Raw genomic sequence first — 14,688 nt, 5'->3', positions numbered from 1 at the left:
GTTATACAATATTGAACTCAGTATAAGCCCTGTAAGACATAAAATTCAATGAGTTTTTAACCTTTAAAAAAGATCTCCATTTCATTTTAGAATATATTGTTCCTTGCAGAAAGACTCGTTTTTGCTACTAATCTGTATGTATCTGATTATTATTAGTCATAATCGGTTGCACTTGGATCCCTGGCGCCTTAAAAATTAAAAGACCTTGGCCAGCGAGATTGCTTGGCAGGTAAAGGCACTTGCTGCCAGGCCTGGCAAGCCAAGTTTCATCCCTAGGACCTACATGGTAGGAGAAAATCAACTCCTACAAGCTGTCCTCTGGCATCTATACATGGTCTATTGCACGTGTGCCCACACATGCACACAAATAAATAAACGTGATTAAATTAAAAGATCTAAGCAGAGTAACATGTATACCATATTACCCACAAAGTTCTGAAGTTCATTGATAGATTACATACTATTTTCATGAAAACAGCAACATGTGCACTGTCTGTGTATATCTGAGTTTGTGCATGCCCCACATGTGTGCACACGCGCATGCATGTGGGTGTGTGTACACTTGAGTGCATACCTGTGCTTACATGTGCCTTATGTACTGATTCTGGACACCGATGGAAATGTACAGCTTTGCAAGAAGGCTGTGCTGCCCGGTCCCAACTCACAGCAGAGCCAAGGTGATAAACGTGGTAGGGTAGACAGATGGCGGAGCAGAGAGAATACCCTGGCCCATACTGCCTATACGTAGGACATCAATACGCAACCAGGATGACCCTACATACCCAGGGAAACTGGATTCATACTAAAATTTGAATGCTGCCTCACACCCTACACAGATATCAGTGAGTGGGCATATCTGGAGGACCTTGGAGTGGCAAGAGGTCTAAAGGACCTTGACAACATAAGGAATTCCTATACATCAGGAAGAATGGATGAAAGCATGGGCAAGAATGAGACTCCTCACCAGGAACCCAGGAGGTATGATGAGAAAGTGCCCAATGCTTTAGGGGGAAGTTAAGACTATTAGTGCCAAGGGCTGGTGAATGGGGACGTTACAGCCCCTCCCCCCCCAACTGGAAGGTGCCAAACAGCACAACCACACCAAGCCTTGGCACCACTGTGGGCTTAGCATATGTGAATATGTGACCCAGGATCCACTCCTAGGTGATCAGTGAGGGCATGTTATGGTTCATAATTCCTATTCACAGTAGCCCCAGACTGGGACCATGGAACCTCCGGATCAGCTACACAGGACAAGAAGGACATGTCCCAACCCTATGTGCCAGGAGATGCCTTGGCATGCTCACCACACAGAAAACCCAGAGACAGTTGCAGAAAGTGTGCAGATGTGTCTGGGCTTCTAGGTGGCTCAGTGATGCCTGGGATAGGGACCGGCAGAGTGAGCAGAACATGCTCCATTCACCCATAGTCACCCACTGAGTTAGGGGAGCATGTTTTGGTTTTATGTATTGTACTTACTGAAACAGGCAGGATTTTAAAAAAAATTTATTTTATGTGTATGATTGCTTGTTTGCATGTATGTATGTACATGTCTGGTCCCACAGAGGTTAAAAGAGGGTGTTAGATCCCCTGGAACTAAAGTTATAGTTGGGCTGTGAGCTGCCATGTAGGTGCCGGAAACAGAACCTGGATCTTCTGCAAGAGCAGTCAGTGCCCTTAACCACTGAGGCATCTCTCCAGCCCTGTTTTTTATTTTTTTGATACATGGTCTTACTCTATAGCCCAGCCTGGCCTTGAACTCATGGCAGTCCTCCTGTCTCAGTCTTCTGAGTGCTGGGCTTACAGGCATGTGCCACTACATATAGCTTGAGGTAGGTTTTAAACAGCTTCAAGTCTGCAAGGTGAAGTAGTTCCGTGGACAGAAGGCACAAAAGCAGTGGGTCAGTATGTATACTCATGTCCTGCACTGCGTATTACCAATGGGAAAGGCAACCAATCTTCTGTATTTGCCTCAACTAAAAACTGGGAGCTGGGCATGGTTGTACACTCCTATAATCCTGGACACTGGGAGGCAGAGGTAGGAGGCCCCTCACAGGTTTGAGGTCAGTGTGGTCTATACAGTGAGTTCTAGGCCAGCCAGGGCTTCAGAGAGAGACGGTGTCCCAAAGGAAAATCTTTGTGGTATGTGTGTTGTGGGGGAGGGTATGAAGCTGACCATCCAGATGCCCAGGTCAGTGTCTGTGTTTTCTGTTGTTAACCCTTTTCCATTTCAGTGGGTGTCGGCTTTGTCCCTCTTAACACCTCTGCCACCCTCTCCCTACCTGGGTCATCCTACCTTTCTAAGGGGCCTCATTGCTTCCTCATGTGCCCTGCCAACCATGCCTGCCCAGTAGCTGTGGGAGGAGCCCTTGGAGAATCCCTTAGAAACATAAGCCTTCTGGAGTCAGAGCTAAAGCCCACTATATCCATTATTCCTTGCCTTCTGTCACTGGGCCCTCAGTGCCTGAAGGCATTCCTTCCCTGTCATGACCTTCTTCCCACCTGTCCCAAGCATCTTCTTCCTCCCCACAGTTCCCCATGAGCCTGATCAGTACTGTCCTTTCTAATGCTAAGCCTCAGTGCATGATGGGTGTCCCACAGTGACCACCCTAGTGATTAGTCTCTCATGCACACCGTGGCTAGCCCACGTGATGGTGGAGAAATCCCTGATGCCCCAAATCCCTCAGGCCAAAGCCAGATGGGGTTCTGCAGCATGTGTGGGCAGGGGTGGGGCTCTGCCATGCCAGGCACCACCAGGATATGGTCAGGGCCAGGGGTATGCTGACGCACATCGCAAACAATCGCTGCTTCCTGTTCGTATGACATAAGAAAAACAGGATGCAGAGAGGCATTTATCTGAACAAATGAGATAAGCAAGTTCTGTAACATTCTGTGAAGCTTGAGGGCTCAGCCACAAGAGAGTGGGCACTATGGGGCACACCCCCTGCCCAGGAACACCACATAGGAGCTCAAGAGCTAAAAAAATCAAGTAGGCACAGGGCTGACCCTTGGGACCTCGTGTCCCAGAAACCTAACTAAGCTTTCCTGTAGCCTACCTCTTCCCTGATCAGTTTTGAAGGCCTTTCATCCATACTCCCTCATGGTCTCTGGCCTCAAGCCTCCCCACACCAGGCCTGGAACTGGGCCACACCCAAGTTCACAGTTACCTCTACAAGGACGTCCTGGGTCTGCTGGCAGAAGGCCAGACAGCAGGTCTGGGGCAGCAAGACAGATGGCCTCTGGCCAGAGTCTGAACCCTGACCCTGAACCCTTTGCAGGAACACATGGTGGAGGAGGGGCAACTACATCCCAAAGAGATAGACTTACTGAAGGTCAGAACAGATAGTTCACAGATTCCTCAAAAGTGTCATGTCTAGTCTTAGGAACACCTGGCACAGGGGCCCAATGACAGTTGCCTCCACATGTTCAGGAGGGGTCCTGGGAACTTGGGACCAATTAGCCCACTGATATCATACAGTGGGGGTAGGTGGGGAATCCATGAAGCCTTGCATCTGTGTGGTTGGGGCAGTGATTGCTTAGGCATCATGGCTGAGTATGGCTATGTTAGACTGTGGACACTGAGCATCTCGAAGGGTCCTGTGGTTCATGGTCTCCACAAAGCCACTCTGAGTTGGACTTACCTCTCACCAGACTTTGCTCTCTGGGTCTGGACTGATGGCGACCAACATGGCGGTGTATAGGCCACTCTGAGCCTCTCACAATAGAACCTAACCTGGTGCTCTGCAATTGGGGCTGCCTGAGGGTTACCCACTACTTACAGACAGAGCTGCTGGGAGGCAGAAAAGCCTGAGGAAGAACTGGGCCACAAGCCCCCTAGAGACCCGTGACTCCTACAGTGATTGGAGCTGCCGTACCCTTGGAGAGCTGTGGTCTGGTATCACTCTCCTTCCAGCTTCCCTGCCGAGACCAGGGCTAATGCTCTCTGTAGTGCAACCTCTGTTCTACCATATCTGCTGTGCTGTGCCAATATAGGGGCCAGTTGTCCCTGGGTCCAGGCAGGTGGCAAGGCAACAGGTGAAGAGAACAGCAGGCAGCACTTGTCTACTCACCTGGGGACCCCGAGGGGGCTGCCTGGTCTGAGGCTAGTTGCCAGAGCCTGGCACAGCATCTGTGGCAGGAGTCCATGTTTGGTCCTCAAATATTCCAGGGCACGGTACCACTGCTGGTCCCAATTGCACCCCTTCGCTTCATACCCACTGGTCACAGTCAGACCCCCCTCGCTGCACACCGGCTGGCCATGGTCCCACATTGCTCACTGCACACCCACTGCAGAAAGGGCTTTGGGTCTCAGGGTGTGAAGACCTACCCACCTGTGGGCTGGGGCCAGTCTGGATGCCTTACCTGTGGAACCTGCATCCCCAGGTAAGAGACCTAATAAAGGCAGGTGGGAGTATGTACCCATCCTGGCTTGACTAGCACTTGCAGCATCACATGGGGGCTCCCGTTTATTAGACTAATCATGAAGGGGGATGGAGAGATGGCTCAGCAGTTAAGAGCACACACTGACTGCTCTTGCAGAGGACCTGGGTTCAGTTCCCAGTACCCCCATGGTGGCTAACAACTTTTAGTAACTCCAGTTCAAGGGGATCTGATGCCCTTTTCTGGCCTCCATGGGCATTGCATGCATGGGTGCACTTGAACACATGTAGACAAACCACTCATACATAAAAACATTTAAGAATACAGCCAGGTGTGGTGGTACATGTCTCTAATCCCAGCACTTGGGAGGCAGAGGCAGGCGGATCTCTGTGAGTTCAAGGCCAGCTGGAGCTACAGGGAGACCCTGTCTCAAAAAGACAAAAACAGGGGCTGGTGAGATGGCTCAGAGGTTAAGAACACTGGTTGTTCTTGCAGAAGATCTGGGGTTCAAATCCCAGCACCCACATGGCAACTAACAACTGTCCGTAACTCCAGTTCCAGGGGATCTGACGGCCTCTTCTGTCCTCCTCGGGCATTGCACGACACAGGTGCACTTACCTACATGCAGGAAATACACGCATACACATAAAATTTTTAAAAAAAGATAAAAACAAACAAAAAAACAACTTAAGAATAGTCATGAGAGCAAGATGTGGGGAGGTCTGATCCTGCCTAGCCAGGAGACATCTTAACATTTACATCAAGCTTCAAAACACCCTGGGCAAGAAGTCAGCCACCAAAGGAGTGCCAGTGCCCCCAGGTAAACTGACAACAGTAATAATCAGTAAAAATGGATCTTTTTGGGCATGATGGTGCACGCCTTTAATCCCAGCACTCTTGGGAGGCAGAGGCAGGCGAATCTCTGTGAGTTCAAGGCCAGCCTGGACTACATAGTGAGTTCCAGGACAGCTGGGGCTATAGGGAGACCCTGTCTCAAAAAGACCAAAAAAAATAAATAAATAAAATGGATCTTTTTGATCCACTGCAGGAGGATCTTTGTGAACCTAGAGAGGTTCATTTTGATGCTTAATGGGAGGACATACACACACACACACACACACACACACACACACACACAAGCAATGAAGTGTTTCCATCTCACTAGTCCACAACCTTTGGAACAGAGTGGTAATGGCATGAGAATGAACAAAAGGACAGCAGAGCCAGGGAGAGACCAGGGACAGTTGGGTCTGGCCTGGGATGGAGTTCTTTCACTGTTTACTGGTTATCGTCAGGACATCTGAGTGGTCTAGAGAAACAGAGTCAGGCCCAACCTTGGATTGCACAGCAAAAAGAATTCCACCTGGACCAACCCAGACAGCATCTGCTGCTGGGTAGCTTTACAAAAACTAAATTGTTTGATAGTCACAAAGAAATAGAGACAAGAATTGGTATTTACCACCACTGTTCAAACAAAAAAACAGAAGCTCAGGTAATTTACTATTACAGCAAGGATTATTAGCCTTCTCTGCTCATAGGTAGCCATGTGCCCTATTTTCATGGTTTTGAGAAGCCTGCCTTAACCTCTCTGCCATGACCCTAGAGACAGAAAAAGCTACCCGTCAGATGCCAAACAGTCTGGGCAGGAGCTGGGTAGGGCACATATGGCCCTCATTTGGGACAGCCAGAGATGAAGGAGGCTGGGTGGCTCCAACACTGACTTAGAGCTGTCAACTCAAGGGAACCCAGGTGTGGGGAAGAAACCAGGTAGAGAGAGCTCAAAGAGGGGGGAGCAAGGAGTAGGGGAAGCCAGAGAACCTGGGATACACAGAGGGGGGACTGGCCAGGCTCTGATATGTGTCTGCTGGAAGGCAATCTGGCTGGGGCCTCTCACTTGGGCTGAACACATGGGCGGGTCAGGTGGATTCAGTTCATGTCCTGCACATGGAGGCAACTGAATCTTTGTGTACCTGAAGATGATCTCAGGGCAGGAGAGAAGAAAGGCCAGAGGAGACCCTGTGCCTGCCATTCTCATGCCCTGGCTGGATGTCCAGTTGAGAGAGATGGAGTAGTAGACACACAGGCTTGGGAGTCTGGGATGGGGAAGGGCATGAAGATGCCTCATCCTCCAGGAACACTCCCTTGCCTTCTCTGCTGCCTCAGGCCCTGGGCTCTCTCTCCTTCTCTGGTCTGGCCTCCTGGCCAGAGCCGACTCCCTAGATACAATGACCTAGTTTAGATATTGCTATGGCGAGCATTAGGATGGGACAGCTGACAGAACAAAGAAGGCATAACTCCTGTAGTTAGTACATGTGGTAACAGCAGCTCCCTGCTGATCATACCAGTGCCTCATACCAGAAACACTACCCAATCATGGGCCTCTGTGGCCTGTTAGGACCTAGGGAGGATAGGGGGAGGATAGGGCACAGGGCACTGAGTGCTGGGGGTAGTTCCTTTGTGCCTGGACTGGGTTGGGGCAAGGCAATAAACCAACCTTGGGCTCCTGCGCTCAGATCTCGGGTAGGCCCTTGTTTTTCAGGCATGTCTCCGGTCCCTCTCATCCCTCTTGGCAGGATGGATTAAATACTTTTATGTCCGGTCAGACCCATGAAGATAAGAACTTAACTGTGGAGGGCAGTGCCAGGCTCAGAAAATGTTGACCCCGATCCTCAGAATGAGGTCTTCATCCTCTTGCTTGGGTATCTGTGTGGTCAGGGTCTGTGATTTTGTGAAATCAGGGTCTGGGGGTCTGTGTGGTCATCTGTGTACTCAGAATCTGGGATCTTTGTGGTCATGGTCTGGAATCTGTGTGGTTGAGGTCGAGGGGTCAATGAGGTCAGGGTCTTGTGGGTCTCTGTGTTTGAGGTTTAGGTGTCTGTGTGATCAGAATCTGGGAGTCTATGCAGCTAAAGTCTGAGGGATTTATGTAGTTAAGAGTCTGGGGTCTCTGTAGGCAGAGCCTGGGGGTTGCACAATCAGAGTCTAGGGTATCTGTGATTGGAGTCTGGGTGTTTATGGTCAGGTGCGTATGTCTGTAGTTGGGTTTGGGGGTCTGTGTGGTCAGGGGTTGGAGTCTGTGTTGCCAGGAACTGGGTACTTATGAATCAGAGTTGGGGTAAGGGGTAGGTCTCCATGTTCCTGCCCTGGGTCTCTATGTAGCCAACCTGATCTTCAGTGTAACTCATGGAATAAGTGGCCCATTCTGGAGCCTGCTGTGAGGTGTGGGGTTAATGGCTGTTGGAGGCAGCATAGCCTGAGCACAGGGGTCTACTGGGCTCATAGAGCAGAGAGAAATAGCCTGGCTCTAGGTTACCAAGGCCACTCTTATGTTCCTTTTGATCACAAAGTTATAGGCCCTGGACATCCCCCTTACCTAAGACCCTAAGGGGTCCATCACAGGAGGCCATATACCATCTTGGGGTGCAGAGAATAGCCCAGGAAAGGAGCTCAGGCTAGCCTTGGGCCCCAGGCCCCCCATTTCACACATCTTCAATTCCCCCAGTCTCAAGTTGGAGGAGTGAGCAGGAAGGACAGGTCCTAGCAGAGTTGACCAAAGTCCCACTTGGAGGACAAGACCAGTATGGAACCAGTGTCCAAACACCCTTGAGCATAGCATTGTTCACGCCCTGGCCAGGAAGGCATGCATATAGGTTCATTCTTTTTGAGAACTGAAGTGGTAGGACTGGAGAGATGGCTCAGTGGTTAAGAGCAATAGCTGCTCTTGCAGAGGACCTGGGTTCAGTTCCCAGCACCCACATGGTAGCTAACAATTGTCCATAACTGCAGCTCCAGGGGATCAAACCTCTTCTGGTCTCCGTGGGTATTGCATGACACAGGTACACTTACACACACACAGGCTCACTCATACATATAAAATAAATAAACAGATGAAAAAAACTATAGAAATGAAATAGTGACACAATACAAGGGAGCAGGAGGCCTCAGCATACCTGCTGGTGTGGAGAGCCCAGTCCTCAGTTGCTGAGGGCCCCCAGGCTCCCAAGATGGGGGCTTTACCCACAAGGGAAATGGTAATTGTCTTTCTGTTACTTCAATCTCAAAACTGTGGGGTGGCAGGTATGATTCTTAGCTTAAAGGGATTAAATAATGGCCTGGTTTTGCCAACTACAGGGAACATGTAAGGTACACCATGGGTGCATAAGAAGTCTAAGTGTTCCATGAATCCACCAGAAGTGAGTGCTGGTCCCTCAGGAGGCTTTGGCCCCTGTCATAGCATGAGGCTATGTCCTCATGCCACATCTGGGAGAACTTAAACCTCATCACTCAGACTGTCTCTGAGTAGGTCTGCCATTGGCCACCTCCCAGTATCCACCCCATTTGGGGCTCAAGAAGGCAGTCTGTCCTAAGATGACCTCAGCCACAGCTGTGCCTCCTTGGTTCACAGGGACCTAGGCTGTGATCACTGGGGAAAGGTCCTCAGGTAGGAACCTGAAGGATCTGAGGGCAGCCCCTCACCACCTGTGGGCAAGTGCAATGTTATTACCACATTGACCCACACATACCCTGAGCATGCACACCTATCAAATACATTCAACTGGGCTCAGGCACCTTAGGGGCACCGGCTCACCAGCAGAGCAGCATGTGTCAGCAGAGGGGACACTAGCAGGCATACCAGCAGCAGAGTCTCTAGCAGTAGGCTTTCCAGCAGCAGTGAGATCTCCAGAAGTGGGCTCTCCAGCAGTGAGGTTTCTAGCAGTGGGGTTTCCTGGGTCCATCTTGGCAGAGCTGAGAATGGAGGCAGGCCGCTACATACAGGTTGGGGAGCCCATCCTTTATTGCTGGGAGGTGGCAGAGGGGGTCTGGAACCCCACAGTACCCAAAGAAGCAGGGACCCAATCAGACCCTGAGTGTAAGAAGTCAGGGAAATGGCAGGAGAAATCAAGGACCTGGCCCTCCCTCAAGCAGTGTTCCAATCCTAGAACAGGCCAGGACTTGACAGACCCTGCCACTGCAGCCAGTCAGCACCCAATCCTGACCCTTTACCCCAACATCTGTAGCAGTGCTGCTCCCTAGGGAAGAAGTCCCTCCATCACCCCACTGTTGTAAGCTGGCACCCTGGCTTCTGGCTTTATCTCTGAGGGCCTTGGTTTCCCCTGTGGGATGTAGGGTCACTTGGAGTGCTGACCTGAGAGGAGGGCCTATCTATTTCTAAATCCAGACTAGCAACAGCCATGTTGGGTAGAAAACACGGGGCTGCTTGCATACCTCTCAAACACCTTTGCACAGATAGCCTCTCAGGCCCTGTCCCACTGTAATCTGGACAGCTGTTACCTAGGTGTGCTGTCACCTGGGGACACCAGCAGAAATCTGGCCTCACTCCTCTCTTCTCTTTCTGGCATTGTTCACCCCTGACTGTCAAGTTCTGGTCTTTGTGGCCTCTTGGCTCTTAAGGAAGGTGAAGAGGAACATGCATTAGCACCTTACATCTCTTCACTAAAATTTCCCTGTATGTACAACAACCTAGAGTTCAGTGGAGCCAAGAGGAAGGAGCTCGTCTAACAACAGAATGGCCACTTCTGGAATCACATTGACAGCATAGTCTGCTCAGGAAGCATGCTTCCCAGTCTAAATCTAAATCCCTCCAAATCCTCAGGAAGATGCTGCAGAGCATGGTACCCCCAAAATGAAGACGATGAAGAAATATGTCGAGTCCCCCAGACACTCTAATGAGTGTTCAACACACCTCCAGCCCAGATAACCAGCTAGAAATGGAACTGCCTTTGAGAGTAAGTCAGTGCCCTTCACAGTATGACAACAGAATCCAGAGTCTGTAGTGCTTAATTCACAATGATCAGTTAATAATAACAAAAAAACAAGATCTAGAAAAAAGTGAGAAAATACATCTTGTAAAGAGGGGGGAAAATAGATATGATAGATTGTATAATTCAGCTATGATGAACAGAAAACATGTTCAAGAAGTCAAAGGAGGGGCTGGAGAGATGGCTCAGCAGTTAAGAACACTGACTGTTTTTGCAGAAGACCTGGGTTCAAATCCCAGCACCCACATGGCAGCTAACAACTGTCAGTAACTCCAGTTTCAGGGGATCTGACAGCCTCTTCTGTTCTCCATGAGCACTGCACGACACAGGTGCACTTACATGCATGCAGGCATAACACTCATACACATAAAATAAAAATAATAAAATATTTTAAAGAAGTCAAAGGAAAATATGGTCTTAATAAGCAAAGGAGAAATGGAAATTATATGAAACTATATGAAAAACAAAATGGAAATTCTTTTATGTTAAAGTATCACCAGGGCCTGGGGAGACGGCTCAATCAGTAAAGTGCCTGATGCATAAGCACAAGAACCTCAGTGTGGAATCCTAGCACTCCTGTAAAAGCTGCACAGGAAGGCATCTATAACTCTGGAGCTGAAGTGGGGTGGGAGGGCAGAGACAAGCAGAAACCTGGAGCTGGCTTGTCAACCAGTAGAGGTGATCAGTGCCTCCAGGTTCAATGAGAAACCTTGTCTCAAAAAATAGAGGCAGTAAAATGGTTCAATAAGAAAGGTGCTTACTGCCAAGCCTGGTGATCTGAGATTGATCTCTGGGACCCACAATATGGACGGAGAGAACCAATTCCCACAGGTTGTCCTCTGATCTACACACACACACACACACACACACACACACACACACACACAAGTAAATAATAATAATTTTAAATAAGCCGGGTGTGGTGGCGCATGCCTTTAGTCCCAGCTCTTGAGAGGCAGAGGCAGAAGGATCTCTGTGAGATGAAGGCCACTCTGGTCTACACAGTGAGTTACAGGCTGTGGCTACAGGGAGACCCTGTCTCAAAAAGTCCAAAAAGCTTTTTTTGAAAAAATAAGGTAGTATGATAAAGGAAAGACACTGGATGTTGATCTCTGGCCTATACATGTGTGCACAAATAAGCACAAGTGTACCCACAAGCACCCATTGCATAATCACTAAAAAGGTCACTGACTGCTCAACAGCAAGTTGGAGATGGCAAGAGTCAGCAAATCTGAAGGCAAATGAAGACAGCCAAGGCCTAAGAGTGAAGAAGATTCACCATATCCTCACAGTCAGTCTGTGTGCCTGCTGTCTGTCACTGTGGAAGCACTGTACCTCTTCCAACACACTCACACAGCTTGTATACCTCTTGTACACCTTCCCACAGATAGCCTCTCAGGCCCTGTCCCACTGTAATCTGGACAACTGCTGCCTAGGTGTGCTGTCACCTGGGACACCAGCAAAAATCTGGACTCACTCCCCTCTTCTCTTTCTGGCATTGTTCATCCCTGACTGTCAAGTTCTGGTCTTTGTGGCCTCTTGGCTCTTAAGGAAGGTGAAGAGGAACAGGCATTAGCATCTTACGTCTCTTCACTAAACTTTCCCTTGATGGGAAGTATACTGGACATGAGTCACAGGTTTAGAAGTTATTTCTGCCCACAGGTGGCAGCAAGGACCCTACAATATAGTAGCTAAGATCGTACTATCACATGGAGGTAAAGATGTACTGTCATGATTAGACCTGACCACCCACCTGTACCAAGTCCAGCAGAGCCAGCATCTAGGGACTGCCAGCACCCCTTGAGGAAGGCAGCAGGCACCCCAGTTTCCACTGCTTTTTCTCTAGCACTCTGGCACCAACAAGTGGCTGGCCAGGCCCTGGATTCAATTCATCTCTTCCACAGCAGGGCTGTGGCTAGGTCATCCAAATCATGAATTTATGGGTAAGACACTCAGGGCCTCTGAGGACCCAGAGCTGCTGGATAAAGCTGAATGAACTTAATCTGCCTCCCACACCGGGAAGCTCCCCATTCCTTGGAATCCATGGTTTCCAGGTTGACAATAAAACTGTTTATAAAGTCTGATAGAAGTAGAAGGGTTCTCAGCAGAAACAAGGTGCTATACGGCTCCTTCCATTTCAAATAGCAGAACTCTGTCTTCTTATTACTGGCTGTCCCTGGACCTTTCCCTGAAAGCACTGCTTTCCTTGTATACTGAAGCAGCTTCAGCTCCTGACAAATACTAAATTTAGCTCAGCAGATGGCTTCTCCCCACACCAGTAGATGTAGGTTTCTGGGGCATGCAACTTGCCCCCCACTCCACCTATTAGAGCCCTGGGTTTCCTTGGTGGACCCTGCTGTTCAGAGACAAACCTCCATGCCCACATCTAGATGCCAGGTAGAATGTCCTCTTGAGCAGCAGAGTAAATCAACTGGGCACCAAGAGCCAACTCTCAGGAGGCCAAGGTGGGAGGATCACTTGTATCCAGGAGTTTGAGACCCCTGCCACCCCCCTCCCCAAAGCTCTTGCAAGAATAAAAATGAAGGGCTGGAGAAATGGCTCAGTGGTTAAGAGCACTGGCTGTTCTTGCAGAGGACCTAGGTTCAGTTCCCAGAACCCAACATGGCAGCTAACAACCATTCCTAACTCCAGTTCAAGAGGATTCAATGCCCTCTTCTGGCCTCCATGGCACTGCACACATAGGTGCATTTATATACATGCAGACAAAACACTCATACACATAAAGAAGGCCCCAGAAGGAATCAGGCTACCTGGAACCAAATCACCAGGGACAGAGCAGAGAGCAAGGTTCTAGGAGGGCAGCTGGAGTCTCCTCCATGTTGAGGCTCCCCTTGCTCAGGTTCCCAAAAGCCCCTGCCACATCTTCCCCAAGATGCATATTCCAGTCTAGAGTCAGAGCCACTGCCTAAGGTGTTTGATGAATATTCAAACAAGTAAAGGAACAAATGAACTACCCCAGGCAGGAGGGGGAACCAGAGTAATTGCCTAGTTCCATGAACACTTCTTGCTGTGCCCAGAAACTTCCTGTGGCTCCCAGTACTGCCACACACTCTCCTCTGTTCCCACCCTTGAACCTCTAAGGAATGAAGAAGACCATTCCATAAACACAGCAGAGGAAGCTGGGGGGTAAAGTGCTTGTTATATAAGCATGAGGACTTGAGTCTGGATCCCTAGAACCCAAGTAAAGCCAGACACACTAGTGCATGTCTGTAATCTCAGTGTTCCTACACTGAGGCAGGAGATGGAGACAAGAGACCCCCTGAAAGTTTGTGGTTAGCTAGCCTGGTGCATGCAGTGACATATAAGAAACTTGTCTCGCAGGGCCTGATGGTGCACGCCTTTAATCCCAGCACTCAGGAGGCAGAGGCAGGTGGATCTCTGTAAATTCAAGGCCAGCCTGGTCTACATAGAGTTCCAGGCCAGCTGAACAATCAACCTCTCTAGCCCTCAGAGAAATGCAAGCAGAGACTACATCGAGATTCTGTCTCACCCCAGTCAGAAGGACAGTCACTAGGAAAACAGCTGACGAATGCTGACCAGGATGTGGACGAGGGAACCCTTACACACCGCTGGTGGGAATGTCAGCTAGTCCAGCCAGCTGGGGCTACAGGGAGACCCTATCTCAAAAATAAATAAATAAATAAATATAAATAAATAATAAACGTCTCAAACAAGGTAGAAGGTGAACATTGTCACAAGAGGTGGTCCCCTGACCTCCACATATGCACCTGTACTCACATATACAGTCATATGCATACATACATCAGAGGGCTATAGACTTCTTGTGGCAGGGGGTATAATGGGTATGCAGCTATGCAGGAGAACCTAATCAGGTGGGCTCAGACTTCCAGAGAGGTCCAGAGCCAAGGCTGTCCTCTTGTGTATCTTTCAGAGTTCCCTCAGAAATCATGTTGGGCAGATGGGGGTGGGACATAGCTCTTGTCCCCTTATGGGCTGGAGGACTCTGAACCTGCCCTAGAAAGCCAACTGCTCACAGCACAGCCCTAGCCTAAAGGCATACAGCCTTTCCATGGAGAAAGCCATGGGGAGCCACTGGGAGCTGGTCTTTGGGCCCCTCTGCTGGCCAAGCCCAGCGTCTCCACCTAATCACTCAGCATCAACAGGATAACACAGCTCCGAGGCCAGGCTGAATGTCACTGCCACTTCAGAGCTACTTCCTGTTTGCACACCCTGGCAACTCTTCACACCAGGCAGACCCTGCCCTTTGCTGACCACTGTGATAACACACAGCAGAGTAAGGGAATCAGTCTGAGGCTCAGCTTGCCTGTTTGTCCTAACTGTAGCAGAGCCTGGCCTCACTGGGTCCACTGAGAGCAGGGTCCTGCCCAGTATCCCGGTTCCTTCTCTGCCCCATTCCCAAGGCCACCTGGGACCACCTGCCTCCAGAAAAGGCATCGGGTTGGGAGGCATCATTGGCAGGACAAGGTGAGTTCCTCCTGGAGGAGGCACATATGTGGCCTAGGAGCCCCTTCACGTTCTCCTGTGC

The 14,688-nt window shown here is 49.7% G+C and overlaps 1 protein-coding gene across 1 annotated transcript in view; it reads right to left on the bottom strand.

Annotated features, from left to right (window-relative positions):
- Positions 1 to 14,688, bottom strand: part of Exd3 (exonuclease 3'-5' domain containing 3) — an 81,262-nt gene that overhangs the window by 61,646 nt on the left and 4,928 nt on the right. Inside the window, 1 exon segment of the mRNA XM_029562586.1 lies at positions 8,969 to 9,146. Within this exon segment, the coding sequence (XP_029418446.1) occupies positions 8,969 to 9,116 (148 nt within the window). The 5' untranslated portion in view covers positions 9,117 to 9,146.

The sequence above is a fragment of the Nannospalax galili genome, unplaced genomic scaffold (genome assembly GCF_000622305.1).
Source record: "Nannospalax galili isolate Female #2095 unplaced genomic scaffold, S.galili_v1.0 scaffold35, whole genome shotgun sequence".
In the NCBI taxonomy this organism is placed as follows: domain Eukaryota; kingdom Metazoa; phylum Chordata; class Mammalia; order Rodentia; family Spalacidae; genus Nannospalax; species Nannospalax galili.
The sequence above is the reverse complement of the archived record's forward strand: the minus strand, read 5'-3'. Positions and strand labels throughout refer to the sequence as shown.